Here is a 15,000-nt window from a genome sequence, read left to right on the forward strand (position 1 = left end):
TCAAAGTAAGCAGAAAGATCTTCTTCAAAGTAGGACTACTTATCAAAATACCTCAACAGAAAGGCCTTAAAAATCACATTTCAAATTCGCTGAAACAATGCCGGATGTTATGAAGTCAATATTATTATCGATGAAATCATTTCCATTGCATGAAATCTGAATTTGAATTTGCAACTTCATTCACCCTCTTGATGGTCTTAAGTAATGGAGGGTGTTATGAATTGTATAAGGCTATTTTATGCTTTCTCATCCAAAATTATATGAATTTTTGCATGAATTGACTCCATGCAAACTATATTTACCTCTATGCTTAGCTAAATTAATTCATGAAATAGTAATGAATAGTGTTATTCATTTCATAATGCTATTTTATGCTTTCTCATCCAAAATTATATGAAATTTGCATGAATTGACTCCATGCAAACTGTACTTACCTCTATTTTTAGCTAAATTATTGCATGAAATTTATGATCAGCTTCCCTGAACTATAATTACATGAATTCACCACTGAGATGTATAGATAAGTTATTCATAGTTTCCCTAACTTCATTTACTAAACAAATAAAACTTTCGGGAATAAGTTCTTTGATATTTTTCATCTCGGTCACTGCATTAGCACCAGAATGTTTTCTTTTGATCATAATATAATACCAAATGTGATTTATCATTTTTTTGCGTAGCACATAAACATGAGGTAACTGAAATTGGTTTAAACACCTGTGACCTGCAAAGGTGTCTTCCAGTCATAATAGTGAAGTTTTACTTAATGCCTTTAAATATACATTAGATAATTCCATAATGGAAGCAACGCAGTAGTGTATTCAAATACAAACATTAGGAGAAAAATATGAAACTACTACTGTGTGTTACAAATGCAACTAAAACTGCCTTTTCGCAGGTCATCATGGGCGGAGGGCGGCAGCGCCTCCTCCCGCAGAGTGTTATAGACGTAGAAGAGGGCGTGGGCGGCTATAGACTCGATGGCAAGGACCTTATAAGTATGTGGAAGAGTGACAAGGAGGCTCAGGGGGTCAATTCAGCCTATGTTTGGAACAGAGATGAACTGCTTGCTCTAGACACAGCCAACACTGATTACCTTCTAGGTGAGTCTAGACAAATCTGTGTAGTTGTTGATAAACTAAACATTATATATATATATATATATATATATATATATATATATATATATATATATATATATATATATATATATATATATATATTGAACTTATGTCTAATCCTTATTCTCATAACGATAGTCAGGATGCCTGAAAACTTTAAATCATTCATTCATTCATAACGATAGTAACACCAATGCATCATTTCAGGGTTATTTGCTTATTCCCACATGGACTACATACTGGACCGTAACCCTAAGATGGACCCAACTTTGCCGGAAATGACGAAAGCAGCCATAGAAGTCCTTCAGCGAGATAAAAATGGTTACTTCTTAATGGTAGAAGGTAAGATTATAGTTTGTTATTACCCATACTTAAGAAATGGTTACCAAAATGCCCTGTATCTAGCCCAAGTGAATAGCATTGACAGTTGAAACATCTGTTTTAGAATTATTTGTACCGGTAAGGTAAGAAACACTACGTTAGCAACAGTATCTGAAACCGAATGCAAGATGTGGTTCAATGCTGAGACCTGAATATACTTCACAACCGAGATGATCAAGAACTACCACCATCCTTATCACATGGAGGCAAGCGTATTCAGTGCAAAGTTTGAGCTACGGGAATGCATCGGGATAAAGAATGCTGCCTAACGAGACATATTGTTAGTTGATGTTGTGCTTTGTTCAAGGATTAAAGGCCAATCATGAATGGCAGAGGCAAGGGAGAGTGACCTTGCCCTAGCAAGCAGGACACTGCCCTAAATATTGACCATATTATACAAATGATCAGCGTCCAAAACTCCTCTCCACCCAACCTAGGACCAGGGAGGGACAGGCAATGGCTGGTGATGACTCAGAAGGTAGAGCTATAGGCTCCCCCATAAAGCCCATCCTTAGCTCAAAAAGATGGTGAGGTTGCAGACACTAAATGAACTAACGAATTTGAGTAGGACTCGAACTCCAGTCTGGCAATCACCAGGCAGAGACGTTACCAATAGGACTGTAGGCCCCTGTTGTCCAAATACTGTATCCTGTTGCTGAAAAACTTTAACGGATTATTCAGATGTTGATTTTTGTGTCTTGAGTACTTTCCTGGTAAGCCAACACACAGTATCTCGACTTGAGTTTCGTATATACTAGCTAGACAGGCTGAAAGTCACCGTACGACTGACATGGGGAAGGTGGCTTAGGATGGTAGATTCAAATACTGTACAACCAAGAAACTAGAAAGATTTCCAATATGCAGATGAAAACAAAGCAAGTCATATGCATGTCTGTAAAAGATGACAAAACAGACTGTGCACATCTGGAAATGTAATTCTCTGCTTGTCTATCTGACCTGCTGAGTGACTTGGTAAAGAGGTTTGTGCAATATTTAGAAATATAATTCTCTGCCTATCTGTATGGTCTCTTTGAGTGACTCAACACCATACTCTCTAATGAAAGCTGATATTAGTTGGTTACTTTGTGTCAGATGATGTAAAAAATAACCATATAAAGGTGTCTATACAGTTATCACCACACTTTTCGCGGATTTGCTTTTCACGAATTCACTTTCTGCCAACTTTTTCTGGCTAGTCATGTTTCTGAATTTTGCCAAAAATAAAAAACAAATAAAAAATTATCCTAATTATTTTAATGATAACATGATAGTTTTTGACCATAGCAAATTGAAAAACCACAATAATATGATAAAAAACTACTTTAAAACACATTGTAAAATAAATATCACAAAAAAAGCATGGATGAACAAGAGCCCGCATGAAAGAAAATACACTGTTCTGAGATAGTATTGTCAGTGTTGCTTATTAGCTGACAGAGGAGAGTCAACAAATCCAAACATTACAATCTATGTATCCGGGCTGCTAATTGGGCCATAGAATGCAAGATCACCCAAAAGAATGATGTTCAGCCAGGGAGCACCTCCCTTTGGTGTGTTCCACTTTGCATTTACCAAGCCATATGTCTACAAGATAGTATGGTAGGCCTAATGCTTACAGTGTAAAGCATAGTTACACATACAGCTTCCAGGATCTGTGAATCACTTGTTTGTTGTGAAATTTTAGGCAAAATTATCATTAATTATCATTAATAGCCAATCTACAACCCAAGTTGGAGAAGCAGGATGCTATAAGCCCAAGGGGTCAAACAGGGAAAAACAGCCCAGTGAGGAGAGCAAACAATGAAATAACTCTGCTACAAGAGAATAAACAATTAAATTAAAATATTTAAAGAACAGTAACAGCAACAGAATATATCTTTAATATATAAACTATAAAAAAATTCAAAACAAGAAGAGAAATAAGACAGAATAGCATTACAGAGCGTACCCTCAAGCAAGAGAACTCAACCACAAGACCGTGGAAGACCATGGTACAGAGGCTATGGCACTACCCAAGACTAGAGAACAATGGTTTGATTTTGGAGTAGGAAGATTAGGCAGACTGAACACTACCTGAGAAACAGTGAGAACACAAATAGCAAAGTTAAAGGTTCTATAGCAGCTCTGGTAAGCTCTACCATAATTTACATTGTACATTGAACATGTGAGATTTTAAAATTAATACCATTTAGTGACCAAATTCACTGAAAAGTGAGCCAGAATTTTCCAGAGCAAATACACTAAAAGCAGACCTACAGTAATGTAAGGCAGGGGTTATCAAAGTGGGGTCCATGGCACTTTGACAAGGGGTCTGCAAAATTTAATGAATTCAACGGTGGATGCAGCCGATTTCTGTGAGAGCCATCTGGCAACACTGGTAGAATGTCAACCACAAGCAGTGTACATCCAGCGGTCGTCAGGTTCGGACTCCTTTTGTGACCAGTTCATCAGCACGTGATCTCAGTGCAAAGACAGAGGAAAAACTGTTGGAGCTGCCATGCGATGGGAGCCAGAGGATCAGATTCCATCAAAGTGCACATATAGACTGTTGGGCTTCTATTAAAGAGGATTATCCTGAACTATTTGCTGCAGCTTCGAAGGTTTTGCTTCCATTTCCCACAACTTATCTGTGCAAGGCATCTTTCTCAGCTCTGACAGCCATGAAAACCAAGTACAGGGCTCAGATACATGTGGAAGATGACCTAAGAGTATGCCTCTCATCCATCCATCACAGGATAGAGAAGTTGTGCACTGGGAGGCAGGCCCATCCTTCTTATCAATAATGAACTAAAGACTTCTGATATTGATGAGAAAGAGGGAGAGGGAATTTCTGGAAATATTATTCAAGGGAATTTCATGGATGTTTTTGAACACTTATCTTTGGATTACACATTATTTGAATTGTTGTCTTATGTTTTGAAATTATCAGAATTGCCAATTAAAGATGGAGTTACACTTACTTCTCAGTTAAGGTATTTATTTACAGCTTACCATGACTGCTGATATTATGAAACAGTGCATAATATATATATATATATATATATATATATATATATATATATATATATATATATATATATATATATATATATATATATATATACATACATACATACATACATACATACATACATACATACATACATACATATATACATACATATATATATATATATATATATATATATATATATATATATATATATATATATATATATATATAGTCACAACTTCAGCTTTCCACTTGACTATTTCATAAATTCTCAGTAATGAGGGCAACACTTCATGTAGGTACAGTAGATATATTAGGAGAATGATCAAATTGAAGTTGAAATTAAACAAAGACTTTACTTATTTTAAATCACGTATAAATATATAACAAAATAATAACAAATAATCACTTAATAAACACTAGAAACAAGTGAAGAATTAGCCACCGGATAACGAACTCAAAAGTATTAACTTGAAAGAGCTTGGAAGTAAACATTTCCAAGGATTACATACGTAAAAATAACAAAAGGTAATTTCATTCATGCTGTCCGCTACGATCAGCAATCAATAGATGGCGCTAAAGTTATACACAATAATAGGTGTAATTAGAAATGCTAAATAATGATAGGAGGGTTATTATAGTTCCCCCCTGTTAGGAATGAAATTATGACAATCTTATTGACAAATTTAGTGAATTGTGGTTTTCTGTCCAAGACGTGATAATGCGTCGGCGATGGTGTTGTTTGATCCTCGAATGCTGTGGATCTCAATGTTGTAAGACGACAAGATGTATGACCATCGAAGAAGTTTCTTGTTGTTAAGCTTTGCCCTTTCGAGGAAGGTAAGGGGTTTGTGGTCGGTGTAAATGAAGACACGTGCAGCACCTTCCAGATATGGACGAAAATGAAGGACAGTTGCAACAAGACTATATAATTCTTTCTCGATGGTAGGCCATCCTAGTTGAGCGCCTTTGAACGCTCCCGAGTAATAAGATACTGGCAGCAGGTGTTCCAACAAAGGAGGAAAAGTACTGGTCCCATTGATTTCTTGCAGTAGGACACCACCAAATCCAGTATTGCAAGCATCGACCTGTATAAAAAAAGGTTTAATAAGATTAGGAGCTTGCAACAAAGGAGATGAAGTCATGAATAACTTTAGCTGCCGGAAGGCCTTATCGTGATCCTGTGTCCAGTGAAACCTTACTTTGCTGGATGTCAAGACATGTAGAGGAGAAGTTATGATGGAAAAATTAGGACAAAACTTTGAATAATATGACACCATACCTAAGAAAGTTTTGAGTTCTTTTTTATCACTAGGAGTGGGGAATGAAGTTATAGCCTTTACATTAGTATCCTTGGGTAATATGGAGCCACTGCCAATGACATGTCCTAGGTATGTAACTTTTGCCTTACCAAATGAACTCTTGGCTAAATTAATAACTAGGTTAGCTTCGAGGAGTCTTTTGAAGAGTTCTTTTAAGATCTTGAGATGTTCGTCCCAGGAGATACTAGCAATTACGATGTCATCCAAATAGACATACACACCCTCCAAACCACGTGTAACTTCATGGACCATCCTTTGGAATGTAGCTGGAGCATTAGTCATCCCAAATGGCAAAACTCTGTATTCAAAGAGACCAAAAGGTGTTATAAAGGCTGATATCTCTCTTGTCCTATCTGTTAATTTAATTTGATAATAACCCTTCAAGAGATCAATCTGGGTAAGGTATTTAGAATTACTCAGAGTCAATAATATCCGCAATTCTAGGTAATGGATAAGCATCCTTGACCGTTACAGAATTAACCCTTCTATAATCCGTACACATACGATAGGAATTGTTAGGCTTTGTTAGGCTTTTTTACTAAAATACAAGGCGATGCCCAGGGAGACTTACTTGGTGCAGCCAAATCTAGTTTTAGTAAATACTCAACCTCAGCCTTCAAGGCTGGTAATAAACGATGGGACACCAGATAAAAAGGTTGACGAACGGGATTGGCGTTTGGTTCTAGCACAATATCATGTTGCACCAAGGTACAGCAACCAGGAGTGTCTGAACATATTGCAGGATAAGACTTCAGAACAGCCTCTAATTCTTCCCTTTCCACCTTAGGAAGATGACCAAGATACTGTGAAAGCAAAGAAAGAATCTGTGAATTACTAGCATCTTTCCATGACAAAATATGATTATGAGCCAAAGTTTCTTCTCCGTCTGGCTCAAGAGGAGCTAAAAGTTTAACATTATCAACTGCCTCGGGTACTATGTTTTTCGGGGTAGGAGAAGTCTCGATGGGAGTAGTTATCCTCGAGTTGTGAGTGGAGTGATCAGTCTCTCTACTTATCAGGTGAATTACCTGTGGAGAAATCTTTGCAGATTGGTATGGTTTTATAAGATTAATGTGCACTAACTGGCTAGGCTTCCTTTTATCTGGTGTTTCAATTGCATAAGTTGTTTTAGAGACCCTTTTAGTGATTTTATACGGACCCATAAATTTTTCTCTCAATGGAGCTCCTGGAACTGGTTGATATACAAGTACATCATCTACTTTGAAAGTTCTAATTTTGGCCTTTTTATCGTAATGGTTTTTCATTCGAATCTGACTGTTAGTTAAATTCAGATTGGCAAATTCATAAACATGGTCAAATTTAACCTTAAGACTTTGAAGGTATTGCGGAATACTTACTTGCTGGTCTTTGTAAGTACCTCTTAGGATGTTTTCTTTTACCATACTAAGGTTTGTCCTAGGTCTGCGGCCGAACATCATCTCGAAGGGAGAAATTCCAGTAGATTCATTAGGTGTACTCCTAAGTACATACATAAGCAGATCCAGGTCTTCATCCCAGTCTCGTCCAGTTTCACAAATGTACTTGCGCAGGAGGTTTTTAATGGTCTGGTGTACTCGTTCGAGGGCTCCATTAGTCTGAGGGTGATAAGCTGAAGCAAAAATATGGGAGATGTTTAACTGCTTTAAAGTTTGCTTAAACAAATCACTAGTGAAGTTTGTCCCCTGATCACACTGAAGCTCTTTTGGAAAACCAAAAATGGTGAATATTTTAAGAAGATTAACAATAATTGTTCTAGCAGATATGTTTTTTATAGGTACGGCTAAAGGAAATCTAGTAGTTGGACACAACAAGGTTAAAATGTACTCATTTTGTTTCTTAGTTTTGGGAAGTGGACCAACACAATCTACAATTACCCTTTCAAAAGGAGAATTAGGTACTGTAATAGGAACTAATGGTGCTGGAGGTATTTTCTGATTTGGTTTACCAGTTACCTGGCAGGGATGGCAAGATTCTATGTGGTGCTTTACATCAGCTTTCATACCAGGCCAGTAGTAATCGTCCAGCAAACGCTTATAGGTTTTGGAAATGCCTAGATGAGACTCTGCTGAATGAGCAAGATCCAATAAGGCTGCACGAAGATTAGAAGGAACTACAAGCTGGTAACTATCATGCCAGGAATTTTGTCCTGCAATCTTCAAAGGTCTATAACGTCTCATAAGGATGTTATTATCAAGATAAAAATATGGTAACTTACTTTCATCAACGTCATCTTTTACTTTATCAAAGTATTCTTTCAAACTATCATCAGACCTTTGATACTCTACAAATTCATCTGAGGGAATATCAACAAGATCAGCAAGGACTTTTTCACCTAAGGTACTTTGATCCACCTTACCTGTGTGTTCAGTGTCTCTAGAAGTTGAGGTTGTAGACCTGGTGACTACTTGGCAGAGAAGCTCTACCACCGGAGAAAACTCTTTGCAAGCTTTTTCGATCACTACTTCAGGCTGGGTAATGATAAGACTAGGAGTACCGTTAGTTTGAGCCAAGTCATTACCAAGTATCATGTCTATGTTCTTGCAAGGCAGGTCAGAATCCAACAAGGCGACATTAGTTGAACCTTTAAAATAAGGACAATCAAGAGAAATCTGTACAATAGGTAAAACCTTTTGACAAGTCAAATCTGACACAGTTACATACTGATCTGTTGGTTTAGCTAAATCTTTTAACTTTGAGCTAATGATAGTTTGAGAGGACCCTGTATTTCTCAAAATTTGCACGGGAATATCATTTACTTTACCAGGATATGTAAATGCTGTAAAGTCTGATAGAGGTTGAGCACAGTGAAGAGTCGTTTTATTTGCAGTATTCCCCGATTTGGGTCCTTGTGAAAAAGCATTAGGAGAAGCCTTACCATGAGATGTTTTGCATTTGGGACTAGGACAGTCTTTAATATGATGACCTTCTTTCTTACAAAAAGTACAAACCTGGGGGGAAGATGAAGGTGAGGACGAATGTGGTTTAAGTTTATGAATGAGATGGTAATCATCAGCTAATAGAGCAGCCCTTTTGCCATCTTTTTCTTGTTTTTCTCTAATAAACATTGCCACATTAGCTGGAATACGCCTCAGGAATTCTTCTAAAACTATTAAATTCTTTAATTGTTCTAAAGTAGTTATTTGTTCCTTGTCTATCCATTTATTAAACTGCTTCAACTTCAATGTGAAAAACTCTAGATAGGTTTGAGCTTGGTTCTTCAAAGTTTGTCTGAAGATTTGTCTATACCCTTCTGCTGTAACACTATAAGCATCTAATATGGCAGTTTTAAAGACTTCATAATCCCTTTCTTGGACAAGTTGTGATGCCACATAAGCAGCTCTTCCTTTGAAGGAGTTTCTGATTAAGAGAACATATTGGTCTCTTGGCCAGTAGAGAGACGTTGCAGTGTTTTCAAAAGTAATGAAAAAAACATCAGGATCTTTTTCATCGAAGACAGGCAGGAGTTTGCGTGCTTTACTAAGGTCAAAAGCATCGGGTAACTGTTTTTCTGCCAACCTTTCTTCTATTCTTATGGCTGATAGTTCCTTTTCCAACAGAACTCTTTCTTTACGTTCTATTTCAAGTCTTCTTTGCTCAGTTTCTACTGCGACATTTGCAGCTTCAAGCCTTTTTTGTTCAGCTTCTAGCCTTTTTTGTTCAGCCTCTACTGTTACCTGCTGCAGTTCAAGTTGGAGTTTCAATTTCACTATCTCTGGGTCTTCAGTTATAGTAACAGTACGAGCAGCACCTCGTTCAAGTGTTAAAGGCCTTAAGGGAATAGCCTCTTCTTCAGTTATGTTACCACTATTTATCAGGAAATCTAATATCTTTCCCAATAGTTCAGCTTTCACCACAGCATGACCTACAGATATTCTAGCCCTTACAGCTATTTGGCGAAGCTGGTCCTTTTTAGCTTCCTGTAGTGTATTTAGGTGCTCCCTGGGTGCACCTAAAAATTTCTCAAGATCAAAAGGCATCTCTCAATACTGATAAAATGGAAAATATCACTGGAAATTATATTACTACTATACACAAGCTTTAAGACTTAAAACAGTCAGGGCATTCATGGATTTATGGTGCGAAGGCACTCACAAACCAGAGGAATTTCCTTAATCCTTAAGTCCTACAATGTACAGAAATTCACTTAAATGAACACGGCTTTAATAATCCATGCCAATCAGAAAACTTGGTTCACCAATAATGCAAAACCACTAATAATCTTGAATAAAATATTTTTAATGAAGTAAATAATTGGAAGTACCAACAGTTACCTGAACAAGGAATAAACCTTTAAATATCCATCGAGGTGGAACGAAGTTCTTGACCACGTGGTCGTAACAATATCCAGCCGAAATCCTTGAAAGAGCGAAGGTCGTACCCTGAGTAAGAGGAGCAGAAGTTCCTAAGGAAGGAATCTTTCAATTCCATATGATGAGGTTTTGAATGCCTCGAAGCACCTCGAGAAGTTGGGGCGACTATGAAGATATCGCTAAGCGATGGTAGTCAACAGAGTCGAGGGTTAAAAGAATGACGAATTCTAGGATGCCATTACCCTGCCTGCACGTCCTCCAAAATCTCGATGTATGCTTAAGATGACGTGTAGCAACACGACATTCTCTAGGTGAAAGTGTGAGCGCGCTGGAGAACACTATCCGGTGGTGGTCAGTTATAAATTAGCAAAATATCACTAATACACTACACATGTTATCCATCATTTTAGAGAAACAACAAAATTAATTTCACAATCCGTCAAGATCGAGCGTAAGCGTAACACATACGTAACTACATCCCGGACACAGGCCCCCAATTTGTCACAACTTCAGCTTTCCACTTGACTATTTCATAAATTCTCAGTAATGAGGGCAACACTTCATGTAGGTACAGTAGATATATTAGGAGAATGATCAAATTTAAGTTGAAATTAAACAAAGACTTTACTTATTTTAAATCACGTATAAATATATAACAAAATAATAACAAATAATCACTTAATAAACACTAGAAACAAGTGAAGAATTAGCCACCGGATAACGAACTCAAAAGTATTAACTTGAAAGAGCTTGGAAGTAAACATTTCCAAGGATTACATACGTAAAAATAACAAAAGGTAATTTCATTCATGCTGTCCGCTACGATCAGCAATCAATAGATGGCGCTAAAGTTATACACAATAATAGGTGTAATTAGAAATGCTAAATAATGATAGGAGGGTTATTATAGTTCCCCCCTGTTAGGAATGAAATTATGACAATCTTATTGACAAATTTAGTGAATTGTGGTTTTCTGTCCAAGACGTGATAATGCGTCGGCGATGGTGTTGTTTGATCCTCGAATGCTGTGGATCTCAATGTTGTAAGACGACAAGATGTATGACCATCGAAGAAGTTTCTTGTTGTTAAGCTTTGCCCTTTCGAGGAAGGTAAGGGGTTTGTGGTCGGTGTAAATGAAGACACGTGCAGCACCTTCCAGATATGGACGAAAATGAAGGACAGTTGCAACAAGACTATATAATTCTTTCTCGATGGTAGGCCATCCTAGTTGAGCGCCTTTGAACGCTCCCGAGTAATAAGATACTGGCAGCAGGTGTTCCAACAAAGGAGGAAAAGTACTGGTCCCATTGATTTCTTGCAGTAGGACACCACCAAATCCAGTATTGCAAGCATCGACCTGTATAAAAAAAGGTTTAATAAGATTAGGAGCTTGCAACAAAGGAGATGAAGTCATGAATAACTTTAGCTGCCGGAAGGCCTTATCGTGATCCTGTGTCCAGTGAAACCTTACTTTGCTGGATGTCAAGACATGTAGAGGAGAAGTTATGATGGAAAAATTAGGACAAAACTTTGAATAATATGACACCATACCTAAGAAAGTTTTGAGTTCTTTTTTATCACTAGGAGTGGGGAATGAAGTTATAGCCTTTACATTAGTATCCTTGGGTAATATGGAGCCACTGCCAATGACATGTCCTAGGTATGTAACTTTTGCCTTACCAAATGAACTCTTGGCTAAATTAATAACTAGGTTAGCTTCGAGGAGTCTTTTGAAGAGTTCTTTTAAGATCTTGAGATGTTCGTCCCAGGAGATACTAGCAATTACGATGTCATCCAAATAGACATACACACCCTCCAAACCACGTGTAACTTCATGGACCATCCTTTGGAATGTAGCTGGAGCATTAGTCATCCCAAATGGCAAAACTCTGTATTCAAAGAGACCAAAAGGTGTTATAAAGGCTGATATCTCTCTTGTCCTATCTGTTAATTTAATTTGATAATAACCCTTCAAGAGATCAATCTGGGTAAGGTATTTAGAATTACTCAGAGTCAATAATATCCGCAATTCTAGGTAATGGATAAGCATCCTTGACCGTTACAGAATTAACCCTTCTATAATCCGTACACATACGATAGGAATTGTTAGGCTTTGTTAGGCTTTTTTACTAAAATACAAGGCGATGCCCAGGGAGACTTACTTGGTGCAGCCAAATCTAGTTTTAGTAAATACTCAACCTCAGCCTTCAAGGCTGGTAATAAACGATGGGACACCAGATAAAAAGGTTGACGAACGGGATTGGCGTTTGGTTCTAGCACAATATCATGTTGCACCAAGGTACAGCAACCAGGAGTGTCTGAACATATTGCAGGATAAGACTTCAGAACAGCCTCTAATTCTTCCCTTTCCACCTTAGGAAGATGACCAAGATACTGTGAAAGCAAAGAAAGAATCTGTGAATTACTAGCATCTTTCCATGACAAAATATGATTATGAGCCAAAGTTTCTTCTCCGTCTGGCTCAAGAGGAGCTAAAAGTTTAACATTATCAACTGCCTCGGGTACTATGTTTTTCGGGGTAGGAGAAGTCTCGATGGGAGTAGTTATCCTCGAGTTGTGAGTGGAGTGATCAGTCTCTCTACTTATCAGGTGAATTACCTGTGGAGAAATCTTTGCAGATTGGTATGGTTTTATAAGATTAATGTGCACTAACTGGCTAGGCTTCCTTTTATCTGGTGTTTCAATTGCATAAGTTGTTTTAGAGACCCTTTTAGTGATTTTATACGGACCCATAAATTTTTCTCTCAATGGAGCTCCTGGAACTGGTTGATATACAAGTACATCATCTACTTTGAAAGTTCTAATTTTGGCCTTTTTATCGTAATGGTTTTTCATTCGAATCTGACTGTTAGTTAAATTCAGATTGGCAAATTCATAAACATGGTCAAATTTAACCTTAAGACTTTGAAGGTATTGCGGAATACTTACTTGCTGGTCTTTGTAAGTACCTCTTAGGATGTTTTCTTTTACCATACTAAGGTTTGTCCTAGGTCTGCGGCCGAACATCATCTCGAAGGGAGAAATTCCAGTAGATTCATTAGGTGTACTCCTAAGTACATACATAAGCAGATCCAGGTCTTCATCCCAGTCTCGTCCAGTTTCACAAATGTACTTGCGCAGGAGGTTTTTAATGGTCTGGTGTACTCGTTCGAGGGCTCCATTAGTCTGAGGGTGATAAGCTGAAGCAAAAATATGGGAGATGTTTAACTGCTTTAAAGTTTGCTTAAACAAATCACTAGTGAAGTTTGTCCCCTGATCACACTGAAGCTCTTTTGGAAAACCAAAAATGGTGAATATTTTAAGAAGATTAACAATAATTGTTCTAGCAGATATGTTTTTTATAGGTACGGCTAAAGGAAATCTAGTAGTTGGACACAACAAGGTTAAAATGTACTCATTTTGTTTCTTAGTTTTGGGAAGTGGACCAACACAATCTACAATTACCCTTTCAAAAGGAGAATTAGGTACTGTAATAGGAACTAATGGTGCTGGAGGTATTTTCTGATTTGGTTTACCAGTTACCTGGCAGGGATGGCAAGATTCTATGTGGTGCTTTACATCAGCTTTCATACCAGGCCAGTAGTAATCGTCCAGCAAACGCTTATAGGTTTTGGAAATGCCTAGATGAGACTCTGCTGAATGAGCAAGATCCAATAAGGCTGCACGAAGATTAGAAGGAACTACAAGCTGGTAACTATCATGCCAGGAATTTTGTCCTGCAATCTTCAAAGGTCTATAACGTCTCATAAGGATGTTATTATCAAGATAAAAATATGGTAACTTACTTTCATCAACGTCATCTTTTACTTTATCAAAGTATTCTTTCAAACTATCATCAGACCTTTGATACTCTACAAATTCATCTGAGGGAATATCAACAAGATCAGCAAGGACTTTTTCACCTAAGGTACTTTGATCCACCTTACCTGTGTGTTCAGTGTCTCTAGAAGTTGAGGTTGTAGACCTGGTGACTACTTGGCAGAGAAGCTCTACCACCGGAGAAAACTCTTTGCAAGCTTTTTCGATCACTACTTCAGGCTGGGTAATGATAAGACTAGGAGTACCGTTAGTTTGAGCCAAGTCATTACCAAGTATCATGTCTATGTTCTTGCAAGGCAGGTCAGAATCCAACAAGGCGACATTAGTTGAACCTTTAAAATAAGGACAATCAAGAGAAATCTGTACAATAGGTAAAACCTTTTGACAAGTCAAATCTGACACAGTTACATACTGATCTGTTGGTTTAGCTAAATCTTTTAACTTTGAGCTAATGATAGTTTGAGAGGACCCTGTATTTCTCAAAATTTGCACGGGAATATCATTTACTTTACCAGGATATGTAAATGCTGTAAAGTCTGATAGAGGTTGAGCACAGTGAAGAGTCGTTTTATTTGCAGTATTCCCCGATTTGGGTCCTTGTGAAAAAGCATTAGGAGAAGCCTTACCATGAGATGTTTTGCATTTGGGACTAGGACAGTCTTTAATATGATGACCTTCTTTCTTACAAAAAGTACAAACCTGGGGGGAAGATGAAGGTGAGGACGAATGTGGTTTAAGTTTATGAATGAGATGGTAATCATCAGCTAATAGAGCAGCCCTTTTGCCATCTTTTTCTTGTTTTTCTCTAATAAACATTGCCACATTAGCTGGAATACGCCTCAGGAATTCTTCTAAAACTATTAAATTCTTTAATTGTTCTAAAGTAGTTATTTGTTCCTTGTCTATCCATTTATTAAACTGCTTCAACTTCAATGTGAAAAACTCTAGATAGGTTTGAGCTTGGTTCTTCAAAGTTTGTCTGAAGATTTGTCTATACCCTTCTGCTGTAACACTATAAGCATCTAATATGGCAG

The 15,000-nt window shown here is 37.5% G+C and overlaps 2 protein-coding genes across 3 annotated transcripts in view; one reads left to right on the forward strand and one right to left on the reverse strand.

Annotated features, from left to right (window-relative positions):
- The window catches only part of LOC137631065 (probable peptidoglycan muropeptide transporter SLC46), a 117,815-nt gene that overhangs the window by 100,319 nt on the left and 2,496 nt on the right, over positions 1-15,000 (reverse strand). The window lies entirely within an intron of this gene.
- Positions 1-15,000, forward strand: part of LOC137631067 (alkaline phosphatase, tissue-nonspecific isozyme-like) — a 44,609-nt gene that overhangs the window by 21,539 nt on the left and 8,070 nt on the right. For both annotated transcript variants that reach the window (XM_068362671.1, XM_068362672.1), the window contains exons 7-9: positions 1-5; positions 899-1,103; positions 1,329-1,463. The exon at positions 1-5 is cut by the window's left edge and continues 79 nt beyond it. In XM_068362671.1, the coding sequence (XP_068218772.1) occupies positions 1-5; positions 899-1,103; positions 1,329-1,463 (345 nt within the window). The remainder of the gene's footprint in view (positions 6-898; positions 1,104-1,328; positions 1,464-15,000) is intronic.

Source organism: Palaemon carinicauda, chromosome 39 (assembly GCF_036898095.1).
Source record: "Palaemon carinicauda isolate YSFRI2023 chromosome 39, ASM3689809v2, whole genome shotgun sequence".
Lineage (NCBI taxonomy): Eukaryota > Metazoa > Arthropoda > Malacostraca > Decapoda > Palaemonidae > Palaemon > Palaemon carinicauda.